This window comes from Salminus brasiliensis, chromosome 16 (genome assembly GCF_030463535.1).
Source record: "Salminus brasiliensis chromosome 16, fSalBra1.hap2, whole genome shotgun sequence".
In the NCBI taxonomy this organism is placed as follows: domain Eukaryota; kingdom Metazoa; phylum Chordata; class Actinopteri; order Characiformes; family Bryconidae; genus Salminus; species Salminus brasiliensis.
This window is the reverse complement of record NC_132893.1, coordinates 35,662,114-35,685,287: the sequence shown is the minus strand read 5'-3', so window position 1 is coordinate 35,685,287 and position 23,174 is coordinate 35,662,114. Positions and strand designations below refer to the sequence as shown.

General features: G+C 44.6%; 1 protein-coding gene across 2 annotated transcripts in view; it reads right to left on the bottom strand.

Moving 5' to 3' along the window:
* xpo7 (exportin 7) overlaps positions 1-23,174 on the bottom strand; it is a 37,451-nt gene extending 14,277 nt beyond the window's left edge. Inside the window, exons 1-15 of one of the 2 annotated variants that reach the window (XM_072658357.1) lie at positions 23,098-23,174; positions 13,143-13,289; positions 12,919-13,012; positions 11,006-11,172; positions 10,375-10,467; positions 8,625-8,729; positions 6,289-6,454; positions 5,932-6,005; positions 4,317-4,436; positions 4,063-4,209; positions 3,733-3,905; positions 3,428-3,621; positions 2,377-2,482; positions 2,111-2,246; positions 661-734 (exon numbers count right to left, since the gene is read on the bottom strand). In XM_072658357.1, the coding sequence (XP_072514458.1) occupies positions 661-734; positions 2,111-2,246; positions 2,377-2,482; positions 3,428-3,621; positions 3,733-3,905; positions 4,063-4,209; positions 4,317-4,436; positions 5,932-6,005; positions 6,289-6,454; positions 8,625-8,729; positions 10,375-10,467; positions 11,006-11,172; positions 12,919-13,012; positions 13,143-13,289; positions 23,098-23,115 (1,814 nt within the window). In that variant the 5' untranslated portion in view covers positions 23,116-23,174. The remainder of the gene's footprint in view (positions 1-660; positions 735-2,110; positions 2,247-2,376; positions 2,483-3,427; positions 3,622-3,732; positions 3,906-4,062; positions 4,210-4,316; positions 4,437-5,931; positions 6,006-6,288; positions 6,455-8,624; positions 8,730-10,374; positions 10,468-11,005; positions 11,173-12,918; positions 13,013-13,142; positions 13,290-23,097) is intronic. The other variant, XM_072658358.1, reaches the window with a different exon arrangement.

The following is a 23,174-nucleotide window of genomic DNA, read 5'->3' as shown; positions in this document are numbered from 1 at the left end:
CATACTTTGGCTACTGTTGTCCCTAAAACTACCTACAGAAGCCACATGAGAAGCATTCCTGGGCCTGGGTTTCCCCAAAAACATCACAGCGCAAAAGTGATGCTTAAGTGGCCACACCTAACACTCTCCTTACCAGGCAAGACGATCTTATACAATAACACACTAAACTGTTCAAATGAAATTAATTAATTAATTAATGAAAGCCAATTTTATATATGTTTTAATGTTTGTGGCCATTTTCACCATTTCCTTATTGCAGTCTGGGCTGAAACACTCTATATAACTTCAGCCTGAATGGGCCGGGCTTAGACTACTGTAGGCTGAACAGGTGGATATATGTAAATATGCTGTGTGTATGTTTTTATGACATCACAAAGACAATGAATGCAAATCAGGCTCATTTTCCATAATTAAGACTCTTAAGAAATGATATGAAAATCTGACAGAGCAAGCAGCTGAAGGCAGTAGAGGACCTGCACAATACGGACAAACTCTCTCAGTGTGTGCTTGTCCCCCCCCCTTCCCCGAATGTGATTTGATGATGCTCATCAGTGACCATGCCATAAAACCCAAACGAACACTTTAGCACTTCAGTACAGCCGCGTTGAGTCCAGGCCTACTGATCTAATGCACTGACCCTATGCAGAGAGGCACACTCACATTTTCCCAATGAACACACTGAGCACCATCGTCTCGTCATTCAGCCCCAGAACCTCAGAGAGCCGCCGGTACAGCTGAGGAGGACAAACACACCTGTTAGGTCTCTCTCTCTCTCTCACACTCACACTCACACACACACACACACACACACACACACACACACACACACTTCTCAATGAGGGGAGAAGAGATTACCCAGAAACACACTACAGCGGCATGGAGAGCACATTCAGAACAGCGGACTACGCGTTCACTAGGGACGTCTCGATCACATCCCCATTCCAGGAATTGATGGAAACTCTACATTAAAGAGGTACTCAGATCGGATGGGGATCGGATCCCACATTCAACAGAGTGGAACAAAGCCTAAAGTACAGTCAGGACTACTTAGGAGGGGGGTGGGGGGGGTTCAGGGCCAGTTTTGTGGACATGGATTAAGCCTAGTCTTGGACTATACTGCAGAACCAGTGGTGTTCTACTATTAGAAGTGTATTTACAGTAGTTTTAGACTTAATCTGGGTCTGGAAAACCAGCCCTTGTTCAGGAGGAATCCTGTACAGCCTAAAGCCAGACAGTTAACTGAGCTACACTCCTGTTACAGCGACAGGACACCACTTATCTGAGGCGGTTCACATTTTGGAGTCTCTGAGTGACAAAAAACAAGCAAATATATAAATAAACAAATAAATAAATAAATAGATTTAATAAAGCTTTCCACTCTGAAAAGACATTGCTACCAACGCAAGAGTTTAATAACTAACTCTGCTAAAAGCAAAATCCATTCAGAGATTTCAAAGGGAGCTTAATTAATTAAAATCCTGCTGTTTAATTAAGCTGCTAATAAATCAAAGACATAATCGAGGAGAAATTCAAGCACCACTACAGTTACACTACATAAACATATGCAAAACTACGGGCACTCCTGGTTAAATTGATGTAAATGTGGATGCAAATGAAAACAGATCCTCTACAGAGAACACACTAGTGTTTATTTGCTGAATATTACACATTAAAAATAAACATAATTCACAATAAACAATAACAACCCGAGCAGCAACATCGGAGTCACGCAAAGTTCTATTCAAAAACACTTATTTTAAACATTATTTGACTGTTTACAAGCGATCTTAATCGCAGCCAATTAAAGTCAGCATGTTAATGAGCTCATGCATAATAATGACCAATGTCCAGCGCTTGCGAAGGGCCAGAAACCTCAAAATCAGAGCCATAGATTTGAATAACAGAAGCAGAAACTTCTTGGTTTAATCCAAATGAAGAGTGAAAGTAAAAGCATCCAGATATACAGGGAGTCCTTTTCTAAAATGTGGAGCTCTGTAGAGCAGGTCTCCGATTTACACTAACATCAACTACACATGTCCTCTGCTATGATTGTAAACACACACAGGTCAACTTCGTAAACACACAGTGAGAAGTAGGTGGTGCTGATTACCTTAGAGGACTTCTGCACCTGGTCTCCAATGTAGATTTTGCGGAACTGCTCGAAGAAGCTGAGCATGGCCAGCTCCAGTTTCTCATTGCCAGCCTGAGCCAGCCGGGAGTCGGTCAGATTCATTAACTGCAAAACTCTGCACAGACCACAGACCACAGATTCAGAGCTTAGAGAGGGAGTCTGATATATAAACAGGCAGTGCAATCAGGCATGTGATGGCCGTTGTGATGCTAATAAAGACAGAAGGCTTCAGAACGACTCCTCACCGACAGACGAGCTCTCCGTCCATGGCGTCCTGCTCGTCCGTGCTAGCAAAAGACACCCTGCCCCCGATAACTGCACCGATGATGTACACCAGCCACGTCAACCGACCTGCAGGGAAAACACTGAAGCTTTAAGTAATGTTGGGCAGCGGTGGCTATTGATGACCGGCCCTTGAGCGAGGCTCCTAACCTTCTCTGCTCGCCGAGAGCCACACTGATTGCTACCCACCACTCCGGGCATGTGCGCTCACTGTCCATCGTGTGTGTGTTATATTTTGCAAGAATGGATATGGATGTGAAAGAGTATGGAAGGGACTTGAGGGGAAAGAGAGACATGAGAGTATGGATGGGATGTGATGGAAAGAGTATGGATGGATATGGAAGGGAAAGAGTATGGATGGAAAGAGTATGGATGGATATGGATGGGAAAGAGTATGGATGGGAAAGAGTATGGATGGATATGGAAGGGAAAGAGTATGGATGGAAAGAGTATGGATGGATATGGATGGGAAAGAGTATGGATGGGAAAGAGTATGGATGGGAAAGAGTATGGATGGATATGGATGGAAAGAGTATGGATGGATATGGATGGGAAAGAGTATGGATGGAAAGAGTATGGAAGGATATGGAAGGAAAAGAGTATGGATGGGAAAGAGTATGGAAGGATATGGAAGGAAAAGAGTATGGATGGGTAAGGAAGGGAAGGATTATGGATGGGTATGGAGGAGTATGGAAAGGAAAGAGTATGAGACCGTTGAGAACTGTTCATGCAGAAGTTTTGTAAAAATGTAAAAATGTTTCAGACTTCAAAATTGGCATCAGAACAGAAAAGAGGAATCATGAATCTCTAAAGATTCTATTTAATAAGGTATGACCTCATTAAAAATCCACAAACTCTACACAATAAACTGATCTGTACGGAAATGCCAAGTCTGCTGATGCCCTGAATCATTTTGTAAAGAATCAAATTAGCCCGAATCATTGCACGGATGTTTCTTACTGGAACAGTTTGTGTGTGTGTGTGTGTGTGTGTGTTGCTGGGTGTGTGTCCAACCTTCCTGCACGGCCACGTCCATGCTGCTGGAGTTGGTGGACTGCAGCAGCTCCTGGTAGGACTGAGCTGACTGGTCGAAGAGCTGGACCAGCAGGGCACACGTCTTCTCGTACTCACAGCGACCGATCGTGGAAAGCTGGTCCAGCTGCTGCTGCACCAAACCAGCATCGTCCAGCGGGTCCTCCAGACCATCCCTGTGCAGCAAAGAGAGGAGCGCCTTCAGCGACAGCAGAGATGATCGGGTGATGGCTTACCGCAGCTGTGTGTGAAGGCTCACTGATGGGACTGTGAATAGGAGTGTGTACCTGAGGATGATGTGGACTGACTCCAGGCGGGATGTGATGTAGGCTTTGGTCACCTCAGGCGTGAAGGTCTCCAACATATGCGGCTCAGTGGCTTTAACGTACGGCACGGAGGCGGCCAGCCGCTGCCACAGACTCAGCAGGTAATGAACACTGTTAGGGGCGAACTCCCAGTGCTGCAAGGGCATCAACACACCATCATCATCATCATCATCATGTCTAACACCAATTAAGTACTTCTGTTACACTATACTGTCACACACACACACACACACACACACACACACACACACACACACACACACACACACACACACCTCTTCGGTTGCTCACCTGTAAACTGGTGACCGTGAAGTTGGCGATGAGTCGAATCACCTCTGGATAATTCTCCACCTTCACCAGCTCCCCGAGCTGATAGTTACTCTTCAGTCTGGCCAGCAGGCGGCAGAACTCATGGTAGTTGTTCGGGTCGGATAAGCTCTACATATTAAATAATAATTAAAATAAATGTTTAAAAAAAATATTCCACAATTATTCATTAAGATAATTAAAGAATCGTTAATTTTGGGGGACTTAAGGTAACGCACCTGCGGGTTCTCCAGTATTCTCTTAACTCCGTCCACTAAGTGGGACAGGAACTTCGCCCTCTCAGCGTTATTGAAGAGAGACCTCCGAACCGACGCTATCTGAACTAAACACGACAACACCTGAGAGAGAGAGAGAGAGAGACAGAGACAGAGAGAGAGAGAGACACACACACACAGACCAAGACAGAGTATGAATGAGAGAGAGAGAGAGAGAGAGAGAGGATAAAAGGATAAAGGTAAGGATAAAGGTGCACGTATTCGTCACTGTACAGTGTGGACTGTACAGCGAAATGTGTCCTCCGCATTTAACCCATCTGGTAGTGAACACACTCACACACACACACGTGTTAGGGGCAGTGAGTACACACACACACCCAGAGCGGTGGGCAGCCAACTCCAGCGCCCGGGGAGCAGAGAGGGTAAAGGGCCTTGCTCAAGGGCCCAACAGTGGCAGCTTGCCGAGCCCGGGAATCGAACCCACAACCCTGTTATCGATATCCCGGCGCTCTAACCGCTGAGCCACCACTGCCCCACTGAGAGAGAGGAGAGGAAGGAAGGGAATGGAGTGCTTTACTGATCACAGAAGGAATCCATTACAGCAGCAGTTAAAGACACAGAAACATCACTGCTGTCCAATGAAAATCATGCATCATCTTTTTTATCAGTTTGTAGTTTTTTCTCAATGGTTTAAACCCAGGAGCTGCTTCTGTCCACTGTGTAAATAACTCTGGGTGAAAGTGTGACCCCTGTATAGTTCTATAATAGTTCTATGTGATTTACAGAGCTTGAATTTGTTAAGATGTTTAAACATACATAAAGTAACATGCAAACGTAAAACCTTTGAAAATTACAATAAATAACATGAAATATAAATATAATGTAATATAAATATACATATATAAATATAATAATGAAAATTCATATACACATATCTTCACCACCAATAATAATTCAAATATTACTAATATAACTAATAACTTTAATAACTTCGGCCCATAAATCCTGAATCTGACATTTTAAAAACGTTTTTAATTTGTTGCTGAATGTAAATAAAAAAAAGGAACCTCAACTATGGTCAAATCCTTCAATTTCATTCTGTCAATTCTGTAATTATTTAATGTGTTTAATTAATATTCAGGCGTCCAGTCACCTGCAGATCTGAGAGACTCAGTAGAGCATATAATGAAATATAAATATAATACATTCATAATAAACTACAATTTAATGATAAAACTGAATGTTTGTACATTGTTTTTGTATTAATTTTAATTAAATGCTTCAGTTTTAGGGAAATAAATAAGAAGAACAAGCTAGCGCAATGCACAACTTTTACAAACATTTTGAAGGATGAAAAATATCATCAAATTATTAATCAAGTTATCGGCAGAATCCCAGAAAATATCGAGAAAACATCGATAAGATCAAATATCGCACACCCCTGAGTTATAGTTCTGATTAATAATACATGCAGCTGCAGGATCTGGTTAAATGTGGTCTTCTACTGTTCAGAAATGCTGAGTGGGAGGGAGTTGTGCTGTGCTGTACAGTGTGCTGAGATCATGCCTGGCTGCGACTGTATTTATCTGTACATGAACGCTGTTTATCTCACACTCACCAAGGGAGAGAGGGAGGGAGGGATGGAATGATACAAATCAAAAAACAGCTGCAGGGTGGAGGAGTCCAAAAAGGCTGAAGAAGAGAAAGAAGAGCGCATTAATACATTATTAATAAATTATTAATACATTATTTAATAAAGTATTAAACATGACGAGACTGAACCTCATAGTTCTCAAAGTCTAAACTAAATCCAACTAATCAATAAATCAATCAATAAATAAACCGGTTCAGTGGCTCCTGTTCACTGATTCAACACCCCATAATTATCAATAAACAGACTTCAAAACTTCGCTACTCTTTACTATGCAAACAGAGCCGCATTACACGGGCCAATAAGAGCACAGTCGTAGGTCACCTGATCTCCAGCTGGTGGGGATCTGGACGGTGCAGAGGTCGTCTGAGGACTCGTCTGTAGACGTGCCGATGAAGTCGAAGTTGAGGCAGTTGTGTGCCAGCTTCAGGAGCTGCATCAGCAAACCGTGCTGACCTTCATCATTCAGGTTCAGGTTCTTACCTGATGCCTACACACACACACACACACACACACACGTGTTATATTAGTGTATATATATATTAGTCAAGGCGTCGCTGCACAGTAGAACAGTGCTCCACCACTCCAGAGTCCACTCCAGCGCAGGGATTTTACAGTGTGACCCCGTTTACACCTGGTCACTTCAGGTGTCACTCTCAGGATTATATCAGATAAGGCCGAGCCACATCAAAACACAGGTGTAAACCAACGCACCCAAGACTCGTCTAAACCAGATCCTAATCCAATCCCTCAGACCACTTCAGGAGGAGGTCAGAGAGGCATTTCAGCCACGTTACAGCAGTAAGACACACTCCACAACCCAAAGACCAGTCATATTTCACATATCCCACACATATCCCACACGGCCATCAGATTTCAGCCCGAATAACTGTAGATGCATCTGACTACCCAGTGCAAAGACATGTGACCAGGTGTAAACAGGGTCTGTGCTATTACTAGAGCCCCTCAGAAGAGACCTTGACCGTTTACACCTGGTTTGTTTACATAACCCTAATACTCAAAACACACAAAGCGACCAAGTGTACATAAGGTCGAAGTGGGGCGAGACGGAACGAAGCAATGTGCTAATGACCAGTTACAGCAACTGAGCAGGGTGGAGCAAGCTTTCTCTCCACCACTGTGAAACTGTGGGTTCCTTAGCAGCCTAAAGGGGCAGTGGTGGCTCAGAGGTTAGAGCGCCGGGCTATCAATAACAGGGTTGTGGGTTCGATACCCGGGCTCGGCAAGCTGCCACTGTTGGGCCCTTGAGCAAGGCCCTTTACCCTCTCTGCTCCCCGGGCGCTGGAGTTGGCTGCCCACCGCTCTGGGTGTGTGTGTACTCACTGCCCCTAGTGCACTAGTGTGTGTGAGTGTGTGTTCACTACCACAGATGGGTTAAATGCGGAGGACACATTTCGCTGTGCAGTGTACACTGTACAGTGACAAATACGTGCACCTTTACCTTTACCTAAAGGCATCCGTCTCTCCAAAACGCATTCACCAACCCAGTACAACCAAAACCCCTCCAGGGCAACCAAACACCAAATTAGCATATTCTGTCCCAGAATATGGCCTGACTAACCGGAAACACATCTGACTTGCCAGTGTAAATACATGCGGCTGAAATCTGATCAGGACACCATCCAGATAGTCAGATGATAATAATAATAATAATAATAATAGTATTTAATAGTAAGTAGCAATAATAATAATAATTATCCTGTCCAAACATAGTTTCCATTTTCCTGATTTTTTTTACTTTAATTTATTCTACATATTTGAACGAGCTGTTATTTTAATTGTGTGAAAATCAATAGAATTGCTCCAAAATGACCTGAAATACAATCAAAATACAGAAACTGTAAAACATGAGTTCCAAATTTGGCAATATACACATACACATGAGAGAGGAACCCAAACTTTTGAACAACAGTGCATAATAATAGTTGTGTTCCTGCAAAGGAGTATCTTCTCACACACACACACACACACACACACACACACACACACACACACACACACACACACACAATGCAGCAGCTCCGATCACACGTCCAGTCTGCTCATTCCTCTTTTTAGGAAAGGTCTAGTCCTGAGTAATGATGTAATGGAGGCTTTTAATAATCACTGTAATATTCTGAATATGATGTTTAATAGCTTAATGGGTTTAATAGACGTCCGTGGAATGTCCAGATCTGATCCGGTGAATCAGGTCGATCCAGGCATATTTTAACGGATTGGGTGTCGGCTATCACTAGGCCTGATCCACTGCCGATCCTTTGTTTTTACCACTGTGGCGCCTGTTTGCACCGTTAACAGACATTATTCCCAGTCTGCAGCAGTGAGGACCGCTCTCAGGAGAACTGAACAGAACAGTTCTGAGCAGTTTGGAGCTGTTTTACAGTGAAGTCCTTCCACAGGAACATGGGAACTTAACGTAATCTGCGGTTCGAGAGCTTTGGCTGCATCTGAGCCGCTTGTATCGTCTGATTGACTGCATCCGAGGTAAAGGGGGAATTTTCAGCGTCTTGAAAAAGTTCCCTTACATTCAATCCAAAGGTTTCCTGACATATTAATACAGCAACGCTGTAATCATCTGCAGATTAACCAATGAGCTAACGACGTGTCCGGGTGCGGGCATCACATCTGATGACCCTCACCTGTTTGAGGAGATTGCAGGATAGCGTGAAGATGTCAAACAGAGAGGAATCTCTGAACGATGACGCAATCTTCCTGTGTTTCGTGAGCGGATGTGTCGTATCTGCCTGGAGGGAGGGAGGGAGGGAGAGAGAGAGAGAGAGTAAAAATAAATAAATGAATAACTTTCAGACCAAAAGAAAAAATATTTGTATAGATCATGTGATCAGCAGGTGCAGGAGCTTAGTTGGCTGGTTAAGTTTGCAAAGCTGCCATATTAACGGCAAAGCTCTAATCAAAGGTCTGCTAAAGCATTTCACACAATTATTGGGACTTGTTACTTCTATATAAATATACAGATTTAATACAATAATAAAAATACATACAAACATTCCTTCACCACCAATAATAATTCAAATATTACTAATATAACTAATAACCTTTGCCCATAAAGCCTGAATCCATGACATTGTACTGTTGTATGTACATTGTACATATAAATTTGAACTTCAACTATTGACCATAGTTGAAGTTCATATTTATATGTACAATGTACATACAGCAGTACAATCCTTCGATTTCATTCTGTCAATTCTGTAATTATTTATTGTTTAATTAATATTCACACGTCCAGTCACCTGCAGATCTGAGAACCTCTCAGCTGCTCATTCCTCTTTTTAGGAAAGGTCTAATCCTGAGTAATGATGTAATAGAGGTTTTTAATAATTACTGTAATATTCTAAATATGATGTTGAATAGCTTAATGGGTTTAATAGACGTCCCGGGAATGTCCAGATCTGATCCGGTGAACCGGGGTCAGTCCAGGCATATTTTAACGGATTGGGTTTCGGCTATCACTAGGCCTGATCCACTGCCGATCCTTTGTTTTTACCACTGTGGCACCATCGCATTAGTGGTTGTGGGTGTGGCGCAACAGATAACACCACTACCTGCCAGTGAGATGCCACAGCATGTGGGAGACTGGGGTTTAATTCCCGGTCTGGGTGACTATGCCACTGCACTACACCAATAAGAGTCCTTGGGCAAGACTCCTAACACTGCACTGACTCCGCCTCTGTAATACGAGTTACCTTGTAAGTCGCTCTGGATAAGAGCGTCAGCTAAATGATGTAAATGTAAATTAGCACTGTTAACAGACATTATTCCTGTCAATTAACCTGACAGTCTGTCAATTCTGTAATTATTTAATGGGTTCAATTAATATTCACATATTTGTGCATCAACTTCTTAACTCCAAGGACCCGTCTGTGGGCCCACGCTGCAATTCCTACTTAATCAGCTAATCAACAGTTACTGAATTATTTCTGCGGTTTTACTAATTAAAGAGAAACACTGGCGTTACTGGCTGTGGAATTGCCGATCGACGACTCTGAAGATGCAGCCTAACGAAGATCTGGTTGGAGACTGAACGAGCATTCCTTTAATATTCAACGACTGCCATCAACCTCCAAATCAGGCAGCTAAAAGAGAGCCACATGTCCGAAGTCGTCCACTTCCTTGCGGAATTCCGTTCCCTTTAATAGTGATCTGGATTTCCGCATGTAGTGAATAGTGAACAGGGCACAGCTTATGTATCACAGTGCATTGTGGGATTGTTAAAGGGCACTGAAAATTTGTGCACTAAATAGTGAACAGGGCACGGTTTCGGACGTGGCTCGCATAGTTGTTTGAGAGCCTTACCCGCCAAGCAGCACACAGCGGCCCCCCGCAGCGCTCACACACAAAGAGAAGAAGGTAAAAATGGACACTTACATCGTGGAAGGGCACGGAGGAACTTACTTGGTTAATCTCATTAGTTAACTGGGACAGAATTGTGACTCCTATGATGCAGTGCTCAACACTGTCCTGAAACAGAGACGGGAACACAGCAGTCAGCAGCTGCAGCAGCAAGACACATTTTTATATAATTACAAGATTAAAAAAATAAACAAACATTATTTTATTTATCATCATCTTAAAAGAAGGAATGATTCAGTAAAACAAGATGCAGAGTGTGGTTCATATTTGAATCTACTGTATAAAATTATTACTGATTAAAATAACTTCTTAATATGACAAGCAGTTAAAATCTCAAGCTCATTGATGTGTGAGGAGTGAGTGTGAAACTGAGCTGAAGTGTCAATCTGATGTTGACAGACAGACAGACAGGCTGGTACTGATTTACTGAGTAAGTACAGAAAGTGTGAGAGCGTGTGTGTGTGTGTGTGTGTGTGAGTGTGTGTGAGTGTGTGTGTGTGTGGATGAGTAACAGAGGCACGGCAGGTCTAATTAAGAAAGTGTTGTTTCTCCATAAGCTTCCTCAGGAAGTCTCAAACTGATAAAGCACCTTCTCAGTAATGGAGAGCTACAGATTCTCTGAAGCCCAAACCCAAACCCGCCGAACCTGCAGGAATCTCGTGACATCAACTATGACATTCCTGAAGACGTAATCTTCCTTCTGGCAGTCGAACCAGCCGAGTTTGGTGATTCTGGCGTACAGCTGGATCAAGGCTTGAGTCACAAAGGCAGCGAGCTTCGGCCGGGTTGCCAGGTAGTTTAGAACGTAGTTTCCTAACGCAGAGAAAAATCTCAGTCAGACAGAATAGGTCCAAAAAAACAAACAAAAACAGCAATTTCAGAGCAAAAACTAAATAAATCGAACATACACCACTACCAATTCCTGCTCAGTATCCACTACCAATTCCTGCTCAGTCTCCACTCCCAATTACTGCTCAGTCTCCACTCCCAATTACTGCTCAGTATCCGCTCCCAATTACCGCTCAGTCTCCGCTCCCAATTACCGCTCAGTATCCGCTCCCAATTACCGCTCAGTATCCGCTCCCAATTCCTGCTCAGTCCCCGCTCCCAATTCCTGCTCAGTATCCGCTACCAATTCCTGCTCAGTCTCCGCTCCCAATTACCGCTCAGTCTCCGCTCCCAATTACCGCTCAGTCTCCGCTCCCAATTACCGCTCAGTCTCCGCTCCCAATTACCGCTCAGTATCCGCTACCAATTACCGCTCAGTCCCCGCTACCAATTACCGCTCAGTATCCACTCCCAATTACCGCTCAGTATCCACTCCCAATTACCGCTCAGTATCCACTCCCAATTACCGCTCAGTATCCACTCCCAATTACCGCTCAGTATCCACTACCAATTACCGCTCAGTATCCACTACCAATTACCGCTCAGTATCCACTACCAATTACCGCTCAGTATCCACTACCAATTACTGCTCAGTCCCCACTACCAATTACTGCTCAGTCCCCACTCCCAATTACTGCTCAGTCCCCACTCCCAATTACTGCTCAGTCCCCACTCCCAATTACTGCTCAGTCCCCACTACCAATTACTGTTCAGTCTCCACTACCAATTACTGTTCAGTCTCCACTACCAATTACTGCTCAGTCCCCACTCCCAATTACTGCTCAGTATCCACTACCAATTACTGCTCAGTATCCACTCCCAATTACTGTTCAGTCTCCACTACCAATTACTGCTCAGTATCCACTACCAATTACTGCTCAGTATCCACTCCCAATTACTGTTCAGTCTCCACTACCAATTACTGCTCAGTATCCACTACCAATTACTGCTCAGTATCCACTACCAATTACTGCTCAGTATCCACTCCCAATTACCGCTCAGTATCCACTCCCAATTACTGCTCAGTCCCCACTACCAATTACTGCTCAGTATCCACTCCCAATTACCGCTCAGTATCCACTCCCAATTACTGTTCAGTCTCCACTACCAATTACTGCTCAGTATCCACTACCAATTACTGCTCAGTATCCACTCCCAATTACTGTTCAGTCTCCACTACCAATTACTGCTCAGTATCCACTACCAATTACTGCTCAGTATCCACTACCAATTACTGCTCAGTATCCACTCCCAATTACCGCTCAGTATCCACTCCCAATTACTGCTCAGTCCCCACTACCAATTACTGCTCAGTCCCCACTACAAATTACCGCTCTGCATGCACAATACATTACTGTTCACTACCCACTATGAATTATTTAATATATCTTTCAATTATTCATTAGATACTATGAATATTCAATGCCTAACATGATTCTGTCTTATGCAGTAGCTAATAACTAATTATTCAGAAGCTGCCATGAAGCTACTGTGGAGCGTGACAACATTTAGCAACATGCTAATTGGTGGGGTGTAAACCTCCATTACTTGACTGTCAACAGATGATTCACCACAAAGCAGCAGAAGGCAAAAGCATCTGGACAAGACTGATCATTGTGTGTGTGTGTGTGTGTGTGTGTGTGTGTGTGTGTGTGTGTGTGTGTGTCTTACGGATGTCGATGCGCTGCTCGAGGGGCAGAGGGTTGCTTGTGCGCGAAACAAGCTTTGACAGACATGTGGCCGCCAGCAGCTGGGAATAAGAGGACTGTAAACAAACAAACAAACAAACAAACAAGGGGGGTTAGAGCAGATCTACTGCATCGGGATTAGGTGGTAAATTATGGGAAGGTGTGATTTTTAAACGAGCTGTAGGAGGAAACACAGTGAACACTCACGCTCCCTCTCTCCAGCAGCAGCTGGCACTTGCTGAGGCAGTCCGGGCTGTTGGTGAACTCCACCAGGGCTTTCTCAGCCTGCAGGCGCGTGCTGGTGTCCGTCGTCTCATACAGCTGCTTGCACAGGATCTCTAGCTGGGCTAGGCTCTGCAGGACACACACACACACACAATGTAATACAGTAAATCCAACAGGGTTGCATAATATCTCATATCAGATTCAGCTCATTTCAGCTACTAATACACAATCAACAAGTGGCCAATTAATTATAAAGGAGGCGCGGGTCAGGTGAGTGCACTACACCTGTACACACAGCGTTGTGCTGTAGTCTTTCAACTAAACACCATAACTTATTAAAACAGGAGGGTGATTGTTCATTCAAGGCAGCATTTTTCACTCCTGAGCCTGAATACCTTTTACACCACTGTAGCAAATACATATCACATGCATTTCTGGACAGTGTGAGAGCTCCAGAAGCTTGATCTGAAGGTGTAGCAGCATGTGGGCGGAGGCGGTAGAGTAATACTACAGGATTTTACACTAATATGACTCTATGGGTTCTGCAGCGTTACACAGCAGCAGTTCTGGAGAGAGGTTCTCCTCCTGCAGCTCCACCACCAGACCTCCATAGTGCAGTAGCAGCAGCAGCGCTCCGGCCCGGAGTGGGACTGACGGAGACAGCAGCTGATGAGAGCTCGGTGTATCTGTATCTGTGTGTCTCAGTTGAAGAGAAGTGTGGAGGAGTCTCTACTGAGTTACAGCCCAGCTTTCCTCTGGATCAACATCTCAGCTCAGCACAGCTGCTCCTCACCTTTAGGTAAAGAGCTCCTGTGCCGACGACTTCAGCCAAAGTTCAAACCAGGCTTCTCAACATAATTTCCATCACTGCTGACTCATCAATGTTTAGGCTTAATTTCTGCTAATGACCAGAGATTGCAACTCAGGCTTTATCAGAGCAATGAAGGGAAAAAATCTATATTATTATAAAATGTTATTTTATATATATATATATATATATTAAAAACAAACAAACAAACAAACAAACAAACAAAAAAAGCACCCAGTTGTGTATCAGTAGTCAAATCAGGCTTGGCTTGGTCATGTATTTTGAACAAAGCTAAATCTTGGAGCTGCTGGAGGTTAGTGCTGGCAAAAGCCAAGCTGCCAAATGTTGATGTAGCTGAAAGCCAGGCTGCCGATTGTCGACGCAGTGCTGGATGTCGGCGCTGCTGGTAAAAACGGAGTATGGAGTATTATCAGAGCAACCTAAATAAATTAATTAATTAAATAAATAATAATAATAAAAACAAAAAACAAAACAAAAATAAATAAAAATAAATCACCCAGTTGGGTATCAGTAGTCTAATCAGGCTTGGTTCAGTCATGTGTTTTGAACAAGTGTTTTTGGACTTTAGGCTGCTAAATGTGGGAGCTGTTGGATGTAAGCGCTGCCGAAAGCTAAACTGCCAAATGTTGACGTATCTGAAAGCCAGGCTGGTGCCGAATTGTGCTGCTGATTGTCGGCGGCGGGCTGCCGAATGTCGGGGCCGCTGATTGTCGGCGGCGGGCTGCCGAATGTCGGGGCCGCTGATTGTCGGCGGCGGGCTGCCGAATGTCGGGGCCGCTGATTGTCGGCGCAGGGCTGCCGAATGTGGGGGCCGCTGATTGTCGGCGGCGGGCTGCCGAATGTCGGGGCCGCTGATTGTCGGCGCAGGGCTGCCGAATGTCGGGGCCGCTGATTGTCGGCGCAGGGCTGCCGAATGTCGGTGCTGCTGGTGAAAGCAGAGCATGGAGTATTGCTCAATGACAAACACAGCATTTCTACATCGCTACGCGAGTCCTCTGCTCTCCTGCTCTCCAGTTAACGTCAACAATGTTCTTCCCAAGAACGTCCAGGACCACTGGTCTTGTTGTGATGCCGACAAACACCCGGTCCATTCTAACAGCAGTCTGTGTAAAGTGGTCGTCTCAACATGAGTGAGGTCACTGTCTAATTCATCCACAGCCCAATTCTTCAGCATTCGCTCTTATGATGCTTTCAACATAAACCCGACTCCTCTGAGCAGTGTGAACTGCAGCCCAACCCACTGCTCCCCGTGTTCTGACAGAACGGGCCAGCCAGCTCCACTATCTGACTGAACCCTGATGAAAGACACATTAATGGATGCTGTAATGGATGACTCAGCATGTCGGCTTCATCAGCTCGCAGCCAACCATTAGCCTACTGGTGCTTCGCAGTAAAGGGATCGCAGTGGGATCGGGTCATAAAGTCAGTGCTAATGCCTTCAGAGCCTGTTTTATATACATACACCTCATTACTGCTCCAGAAACGAGCAATAATTTGAGTGGTTTGAATATTAGGCTCTAACAGCACTGCAATATGACATCTCAGCTCAGAGTCCACTCCCATCATCAGATCTCTCTCTGTAATATTTAAATAAATAAACATAACATCCAAGAAAAATGTAATATTTAATACTGTGATTTGCCTTTCACACTACGGGACAACACAACGTCCTGAACATCCAAAAACTCCACAAACTCCAAAAGCAGAACACTTGTACCAACCATTCACCCTTAATCAGAGACTGTAGAAGTACTAGCACCTCCACCTGTATAACACAACACCTACATTTAGAGCGTTATTAATATTCACCCTAATGAGAGACTGTAGCTCCGCCTCCTCAGTGTATATCACAATACCTACATTTAGAGCGTTATTAATATTCACCCTAATGAGAGACTGTAGCTCCTCCTCCTCAGTGTATATCACAATACCTACATTTAGAGCGTTATTAATATTCACCCTAATGAGAGACTGTAGCTCCGCCTCCTCAGTGTATATCACAATACCTACATTTAGAGCGTTATTAATATTCACCCTAATGAGAGGCTGTAGCTCCTCCTCCTCAGTGTATATCACAATACCTACATTTAGAGCGTTATTAATATTCACCCTAATGAGAGGCTGTAGCTCCGCCTCCTCAGTGTATATCACAATACCTACATTTAGAGCGTTATTAATATTTACCCTAATGAGAGACTGTAGCTCCGCCTCCTCAGCGTATATCACAATACCTACATTTAGAGCGTTATTAATATTCACCCTAATGAGAGGCTGTAGCTCCTCCTCCTCAGTGTATATCACAATACCTACATTTAGAGCGTTATTAATATTCACCCTAATGAGAGGCTGTAGCTCCTCCTCCTCAGTGTATATCACAATACTTACCTGGTTGTTATTTGGACATAACGCTGATTACTCTTTTACACTCTTACTCTTTTACACACACACACACACACACACACACACACACACACACACACACACACACACACACACAGGGCAGATTGTACACAGGCAGGCCCGGAGGACAAACAGCTGACTCATGCTGAACAGCAGCGAGCCTCTCGACACTACGGGCTCTCTTTGTGCACTCGCGGAGCAAAACTACAGAAAACCACCATCAGCAAATAAAAACAAGAAAAGCAGCGACAACAAACGTACGGTTCTAGACTGAGTTCTGCGCACAGTTCTTTCAGAAACACACACATTCAGTTTCCCTGACTGGACCGAGAACACACACTTTACACAACTTCAGAGGTCTGGAGGTACCCTCCGTGGACCAAAACACACACACAGGTCATATAAAGACTATTAGAGGTTACTGGACTGCACACGGTTCGAGGAGCGTGTGTGTGTGTGTGTGTGTGTGTGTGTGTGTGTGTGTGTGTGTGTGTGTGTGTGTTTGGGCCTACACCCACGAGTCAGCATTGTCAATTACATTCTTGATAAGGGACATGTGACCGTAGACACCCCCACCCATATCATTCTGTAACATACAGTAAGCAGCAGGGGAACAGGGGAACAGGGGTGTGTGTATTAATGTCCAATCACTCATATCATTCAGTAACACACAGCTAATACACTCATATCAGAACATCATGACCAACCCTGGCTTGGTATGAACTCATTCCAGCCCATTCCATCAGCTCCACTGATCATACAGCAGCACTGTATATGTCCAGTCTGTCCCCATCTGTTTCTCTGCAGCCTCCATTCACCCTGTGGTCAGGACCCCACTGGACTGACCACCACCACAGCGCAGGTAGGTAGTATTTGGGTGGTGGGTCATTCTCAGCATCCTCAAGTGTGTTAGTGTGTGTTGTGCTGGTGGTACGAGTGGATCAGACGCAGCAGTCTGACCACTCACTGCCCATATATTAGACACTCCTACCTAGCTGATCCTCCTTGTAGATGAAGGTCAAGTCTGTCCACTCATACCACCAACACAGCACACACACACGATTAACACACTCGCCACCAACATCACATCAGCGTCACTCAGTGTCACTGTAGTGCTGAGAATGAACCTCCACCCAAATCCTACTACTATTGACACTCATCTCTCAGGTAGAAGTGAGTGGAGATACGAGGGTTTAAAAGACTTCTATAGAAGCTGAAGTATCAACTGAAGCTTTTTACTCCAGTAAAAGTGTAAAAGTACTGGTTTCAGAACCACTTCAAGTAGAAAAGTAAAAGTAATGGAAGGAAAACAAAGACCGAAAGCTTAGGCCGCGCCACAGGGGTCTATAGTGCACTACCCCCCCCTCCCCCCTCCCCAAAACCCCATTTCTCTAAAAGTCATAATGAGGAGGATGATCTATTAAAATGTTGATGTTAAAAATGTTGGGCTGCACTAGGCTCCTGTTTCAGCTGCAGATCTGCCCATTGAAAATGAAGCATTTCAGTAATATCAGCTCTATTAAAGGAGCGTCTCTGTGCTCTACTGAGCATCAACATGAGCTTCATGGAGGAAAATATGAGGAGTCGTTGTCTAGAAGTTCTGTAAAGCTGCAGAAAGTCAGACTTCAGAGGCGTGTGATCAATAAGCTTTATTGGAATGTAAATGTGGGGCTCAGTCGGGACGTTTCACTGCAGCTCTCTTGAGTCTCTGCCACGGACACAGTCTTCATACTAGACTACAGACGTCTGCTGTGAGCTCGCTGGAGAGGGACGGGACGTGTGCAGGTGTGATGGATCTCTTATAAACCAATAGGGAGTCAGAATGGTGTCTGTTTATACTTCTCATCCAATCAGGATCAGACTCACACTTTCCGGATGGAGAGATTTATCTGGAGAGGGTTTTTATTGATGACGAGCCGGAATGAAAACAAAGGGGAATGAAATAGGAGGAACGAGGCTGATTTTAAAATGTAAGGAGGAGAAAGTTCAGATAATTGGGGGAAAATGTAAGAAGTAGAAGTAAAAAGTCTGAAAAATAAAGAATTACTCCAGTAAAGTTTAGATAACCTACATTTCTACTTAAGTAAAGTAATGAAGTATTTGCTGGTTGCAGTGAAACGACTGACGACTGAAAATAAACGTAGCGTTTCTGATATTCTGGCCTTTTTCCATTTGATTTCAACTCCTGGTGAATCAGATGAGGACAGTATGTAGTTGGACAGCTGTAGGATGTATGCGTGTATGTGGTGAAACGTCCAACACGCTAATGTTTACACTCCTCAGGCTGTACAGACTACCTCAAGGGGGCGCTATATTACGCTAGGTGTACAGACATTGCAACTTTCATGACTTCCTGTTGAAATAATTATATTATATCTGTGTTGTGGTCATGAATAATAATTTCTCTGAAAACTTTGTTTATATCTTCTGATTTTTAGCAGTTTTTTATAGGAGAGTTGGCATTTCTGGCTCCTGGGCTCCCCCTACAGTCCAGACGTGTCATTAGAACTATAAGCCACCACTACAGAACATGCTTTTAACACGCTTTTCTGGACAAGCTGAGATACACAGACCAGTCACGCAGCGCCTGGCAGTTCTCTGAGTGTTCTCCTTCCCGCTTCATCAGACTCCTATAGTGCAGTTAGCAGCGTGCAGAGCTCGGGGTAGCACGGATAGCAGCGCTATTCTCCCCTTTACGGTAAACTGCTACAGCCTTTCAAATTTCACAGCAAATTCTGAAACGTGAGGTTAAACTGACTTCACGTTTTGAGCACCTGCTCTCGTCGCTTTGTTTAGCGTAGATCATGTAAAACTCCAAGAAGCTCTTTCTAGCACAAACGAACCGCAGCATGTGCTGCACCCCTTCACGGCTGAACCACCAGCCTTCATATGTGGTTGATGGAAGTGTCTGATAAGGAGGAATCAAAGAAGCACGTGTGAGGAACGGGGAGGAACCCCACAGATACAGATGCAGCTCGTGTCCTAAAAGATAAAGAAACTTCAAGCTGCATTGCAAGGGAACTGCACGGACCAGATAAGAGCACACTTCTACTCCCACCAATATTAGCCACCCAAATACTTTAATAAGCTCACAGCTGAGGGCAGCCACCAACACCCTGAAACGAAGACCGTTCCTCAAGGTTACGCTCAGAGCTTGAGAAACATAGTAATTTATTAATGCATTCAGAGTTGGGCGATGTCAAATTTCATACTGCAGTTTGTTTTCTAAATATGAGGCAACATTTGCATCAGCATTACTCAGGTTAGCCCTGCAATCATCAACAAGATAGCACTGGTAAAGTCCACAACCTGCTGAAAAACCCAGCTCAAGACTGAGCTGCTCACTGATGGTCATGGTAGTTAAAATACTGGACATTCAGGAGAAAACATGCCCTGTAATGGTGAGGAAGCTGGTTAAACTGGTTGACTAGTTTAGCTCAAGCAGTACAGCATATGTTCTCATTCGAGTGATTGAGCTTTAGCTGCTCTACCAGCATGAACAACTTGGTCATGTTTAAAAATGTCGGAGGACCAGCTTGGTCATGCCGTCCAACGTCGGAGGAGCAGCTTGGTCATGTCTAAAAACGTCGGAGGAGCAGCTTGGTCATGCCATCCAACGTCGGAGGAGCAGCTTGGTCATGTCTAAAAACGTCGGAGGAGCAGCTTGGTCATGCCGTCCAACGTCGGAGGAGCAGCTTGGTCATGTCTAAAAACGTCGGAGGAGCAGCTTGGTCATGCCGTCCAACGTCGGTGGACCAGCTTGGTCATGTCTAAAAACGTCGGTGGACCAGCTTGGTCATGTCTAAAAACGTCGGTGGACCAGCTTGGTCATGCCTAATAACGTCGGTGGACCAGCTTGGTCATGCCTAATAACGTCGGTGGACCAGCTTGGTCATGCCTAATAACGTCGGTGGACCAGCTTGGTCATGCCGTCCAACGTCGGTGGACCAGCTTGGTCATGTTTAAAAACGTCGGTGGACCAGCCTGGTCATGCCTGCCAATGTTGGTTGACCAGCTAAACCTTTGCGCTAACATCAACAGCGGAGCACAGCTCATGTTTACCAGTGAGCATCACCAACATCAACAAGTGGTGCTGGTTTTTGCTTGACCAATTTCCCACACCAATTACCAAGCTCGGCATAAATATCTGATTTTGCAATACCTAAGAACACAGGTGACATTTAATCCGTAATGTGACTTTTTTTTTAAATTGCCGTTAAAAAAGAAATGGCGAGCATGTCGTGCAAAAATGTGAAAAAGTTTTGTTTTTGAGTTTTTGACAAAAGCTTTAAAGACTGGCACAAATACTGCAAACCAAAATACTGCGATAAACACAGTGTACTGTGAAAACATCCAGAAGTATGGTGATCATTTTGGTCGTATCGCCCAACTCTACTCATAATAAGGTTCGGTTAAAGGGTATATAATGTAATAGGGGATCTGTGGTTTAAAAAAATAGCCAACAGGCCTGAAGCAGCACTACCACAGGTTCGAAACCGCCGATCTAAAATAAACTAAAGGAACTTTTCAGCTAACTTGCACTTGAAACACTGAAGGCAGTAGGGGTAGGGGTAGGGGTAGGCCTGTGTCCGCTGCGGGACGGTAATGAATAATCTATTACTGCAAATGGGATGGCGTGCTTCTCGCCCGTTAGGTAATAAGAAACGGGACGGGGACTTCAGGAAAGCTCATGTTTACTGTACATCTGAGAGTCAGGTTTAACCCAACAGTGACGGACCAGGTCCTCCACCTTCACCAAGCGTATCCAACCCTGCTGTAAGTTAGAACCGCACTTGCGTAAGACACGGCAATTACCGTTAAAACCGTGCCCTGGTTCTCTACACTTTTTATATAATTAATTTACTGTACATGAGTTAGTTAGGATAACACCACCACCCCACAGGGAAGGTGCTGCAGGGCAAGGCTGCAGGGGGGGGTTTAGGATCACAGGAGACAGAAACCCTTCCCTCAACTGAATCAATAGTGCTCTAGGTTTAATACATCACCCTTTAATTCAGCAAGTCTCCATAATACACTATATATAATAATTGACCATCTTAATACTGTATTTCTGTCTGATTGAACCACTCCAAATAATGCTAACTAACTAACTAACTAACTAAGTAGCTACACAAATATATGAATTAAGATCTCAAACACTGACTAATGAAGTTGCTAAACTAATAAATGTGTTTAATTAAAGCTGAGGTTAATAACTCCTAATTAAAAGTGTGAAATACTTTCCCCGGCCATCCACTAGTTAACGTTAGCCGAAGTGAGGCTAATCCTGCTAACACCAGTTAGCCAACAGCCCATAGAAAGTAGCTAACTGGCGTTAAGCCGAGCTTAGTTACTTAGCTAGCTAGCAAACTGAATTAAGCTTAAATAATCAGCTTAAATTAAACTACACAGCCCAAACAGAGCAGAATGATCTGTATAAAAGTCTAAAAGCGCAACAGCATCTAGCTACAGGCAGCTAGTTAGTTAGCACTAGCTAGCTAGCTAACGGGGTAGTGTGCAGCCCTGCTGAAATAGTGCCCAGCTTGTTTCACAGCCCCGCTTCGCCCATTCTCTTCAAACACGGCGAATATTGGGAGTTTTAATCTCATTATCGATTAAAAGGAGACTTTTATAAGTGAGCACTTGTCCTAAGCGTGTGGGAGGCCGGTTTTAGCGCAGGTCGGGGCGCGTTGGCTGTGCTTTTGCTTTCAAGAGACAGCGCGGGAGAAATGACATGACTTAGCAAGCGGGCTAACCCGGCTAGGCTAACCGCTAGCTAACTAGCCAAGCGCTAGCTGTGTAGCTATCTAGCTAGCTAGCACACACTAACGCATTACCAGCACTGCCGAGTTACCAGCCTGCATTAACCACACCGCGTTAATCATAATTATATTTTTAATTGATTGGTAACTATGATAAATGCTACTCGAGCTATAGCTAACTGCTAACTAGCAGCACGCCAAATAACCCAACGCTGCATAGGATAAGCTAGCTAGGCTAGGCTAAGCTAGGCTAAGATACGCTAAGCTAAGCTAAGCTAAGCTACTCCACTAAGTTTGCTAGCTAAGCAAGGACGTTATCAGCAGTGCAGGTGGAGAGCGGAGTGCACAGGAGGGAGTGAATAAATACAGATAATAGAGAGGGAAATAAGTCAAATATGGGTTATTATAATACACATGCGACTGCTGTGCATATTTAGGGCGTTTCCCCGAGGCTCCGGGGGTGAAAACGGGGGTATTTGGAGTGTTTTTGCGGGGCAGATTGAACGCAGGCGCTGCAGGAGGAGGATGCGCCTTGTTTACACTGTAATGCTGAAACACACTGGGAGCGATTTCAGTGCATTGCATTGGATCCGCACTGCATGCAACCAAACGGGCGCCGTCTCGCGCTCCCTGCCTCCATAAACGTGCTTTTAAAACACCCCAAACGCGCGCGATCGCTACTCCGAAACCGCGCACATGCACAAGTTTGCACTCAAGCCCAGTGTAATCACAAGCACATCAACATGACAGGGCCAAGTCAACACACTGCTGATCATCATAATCGCACCCAGCACTCCACGCTGCTCCGCATCGGGCGCCTGCTCGCAGCGCGCATCTGAACCGGGCGCAAACAGCCCACCGAACCGGGCCGCACGAGCGGCGATCTGACCCAAACGGAGTCAAACCGCTCTGCTTTCATTACACACAAATAAAAAGCTTTGCTTACCTGCACATGATCCGCCATTTTGCTCCATTCATGCTCTTCTCTCACTCCCCCTTGACAAAGAGCATGCGTGCATATGT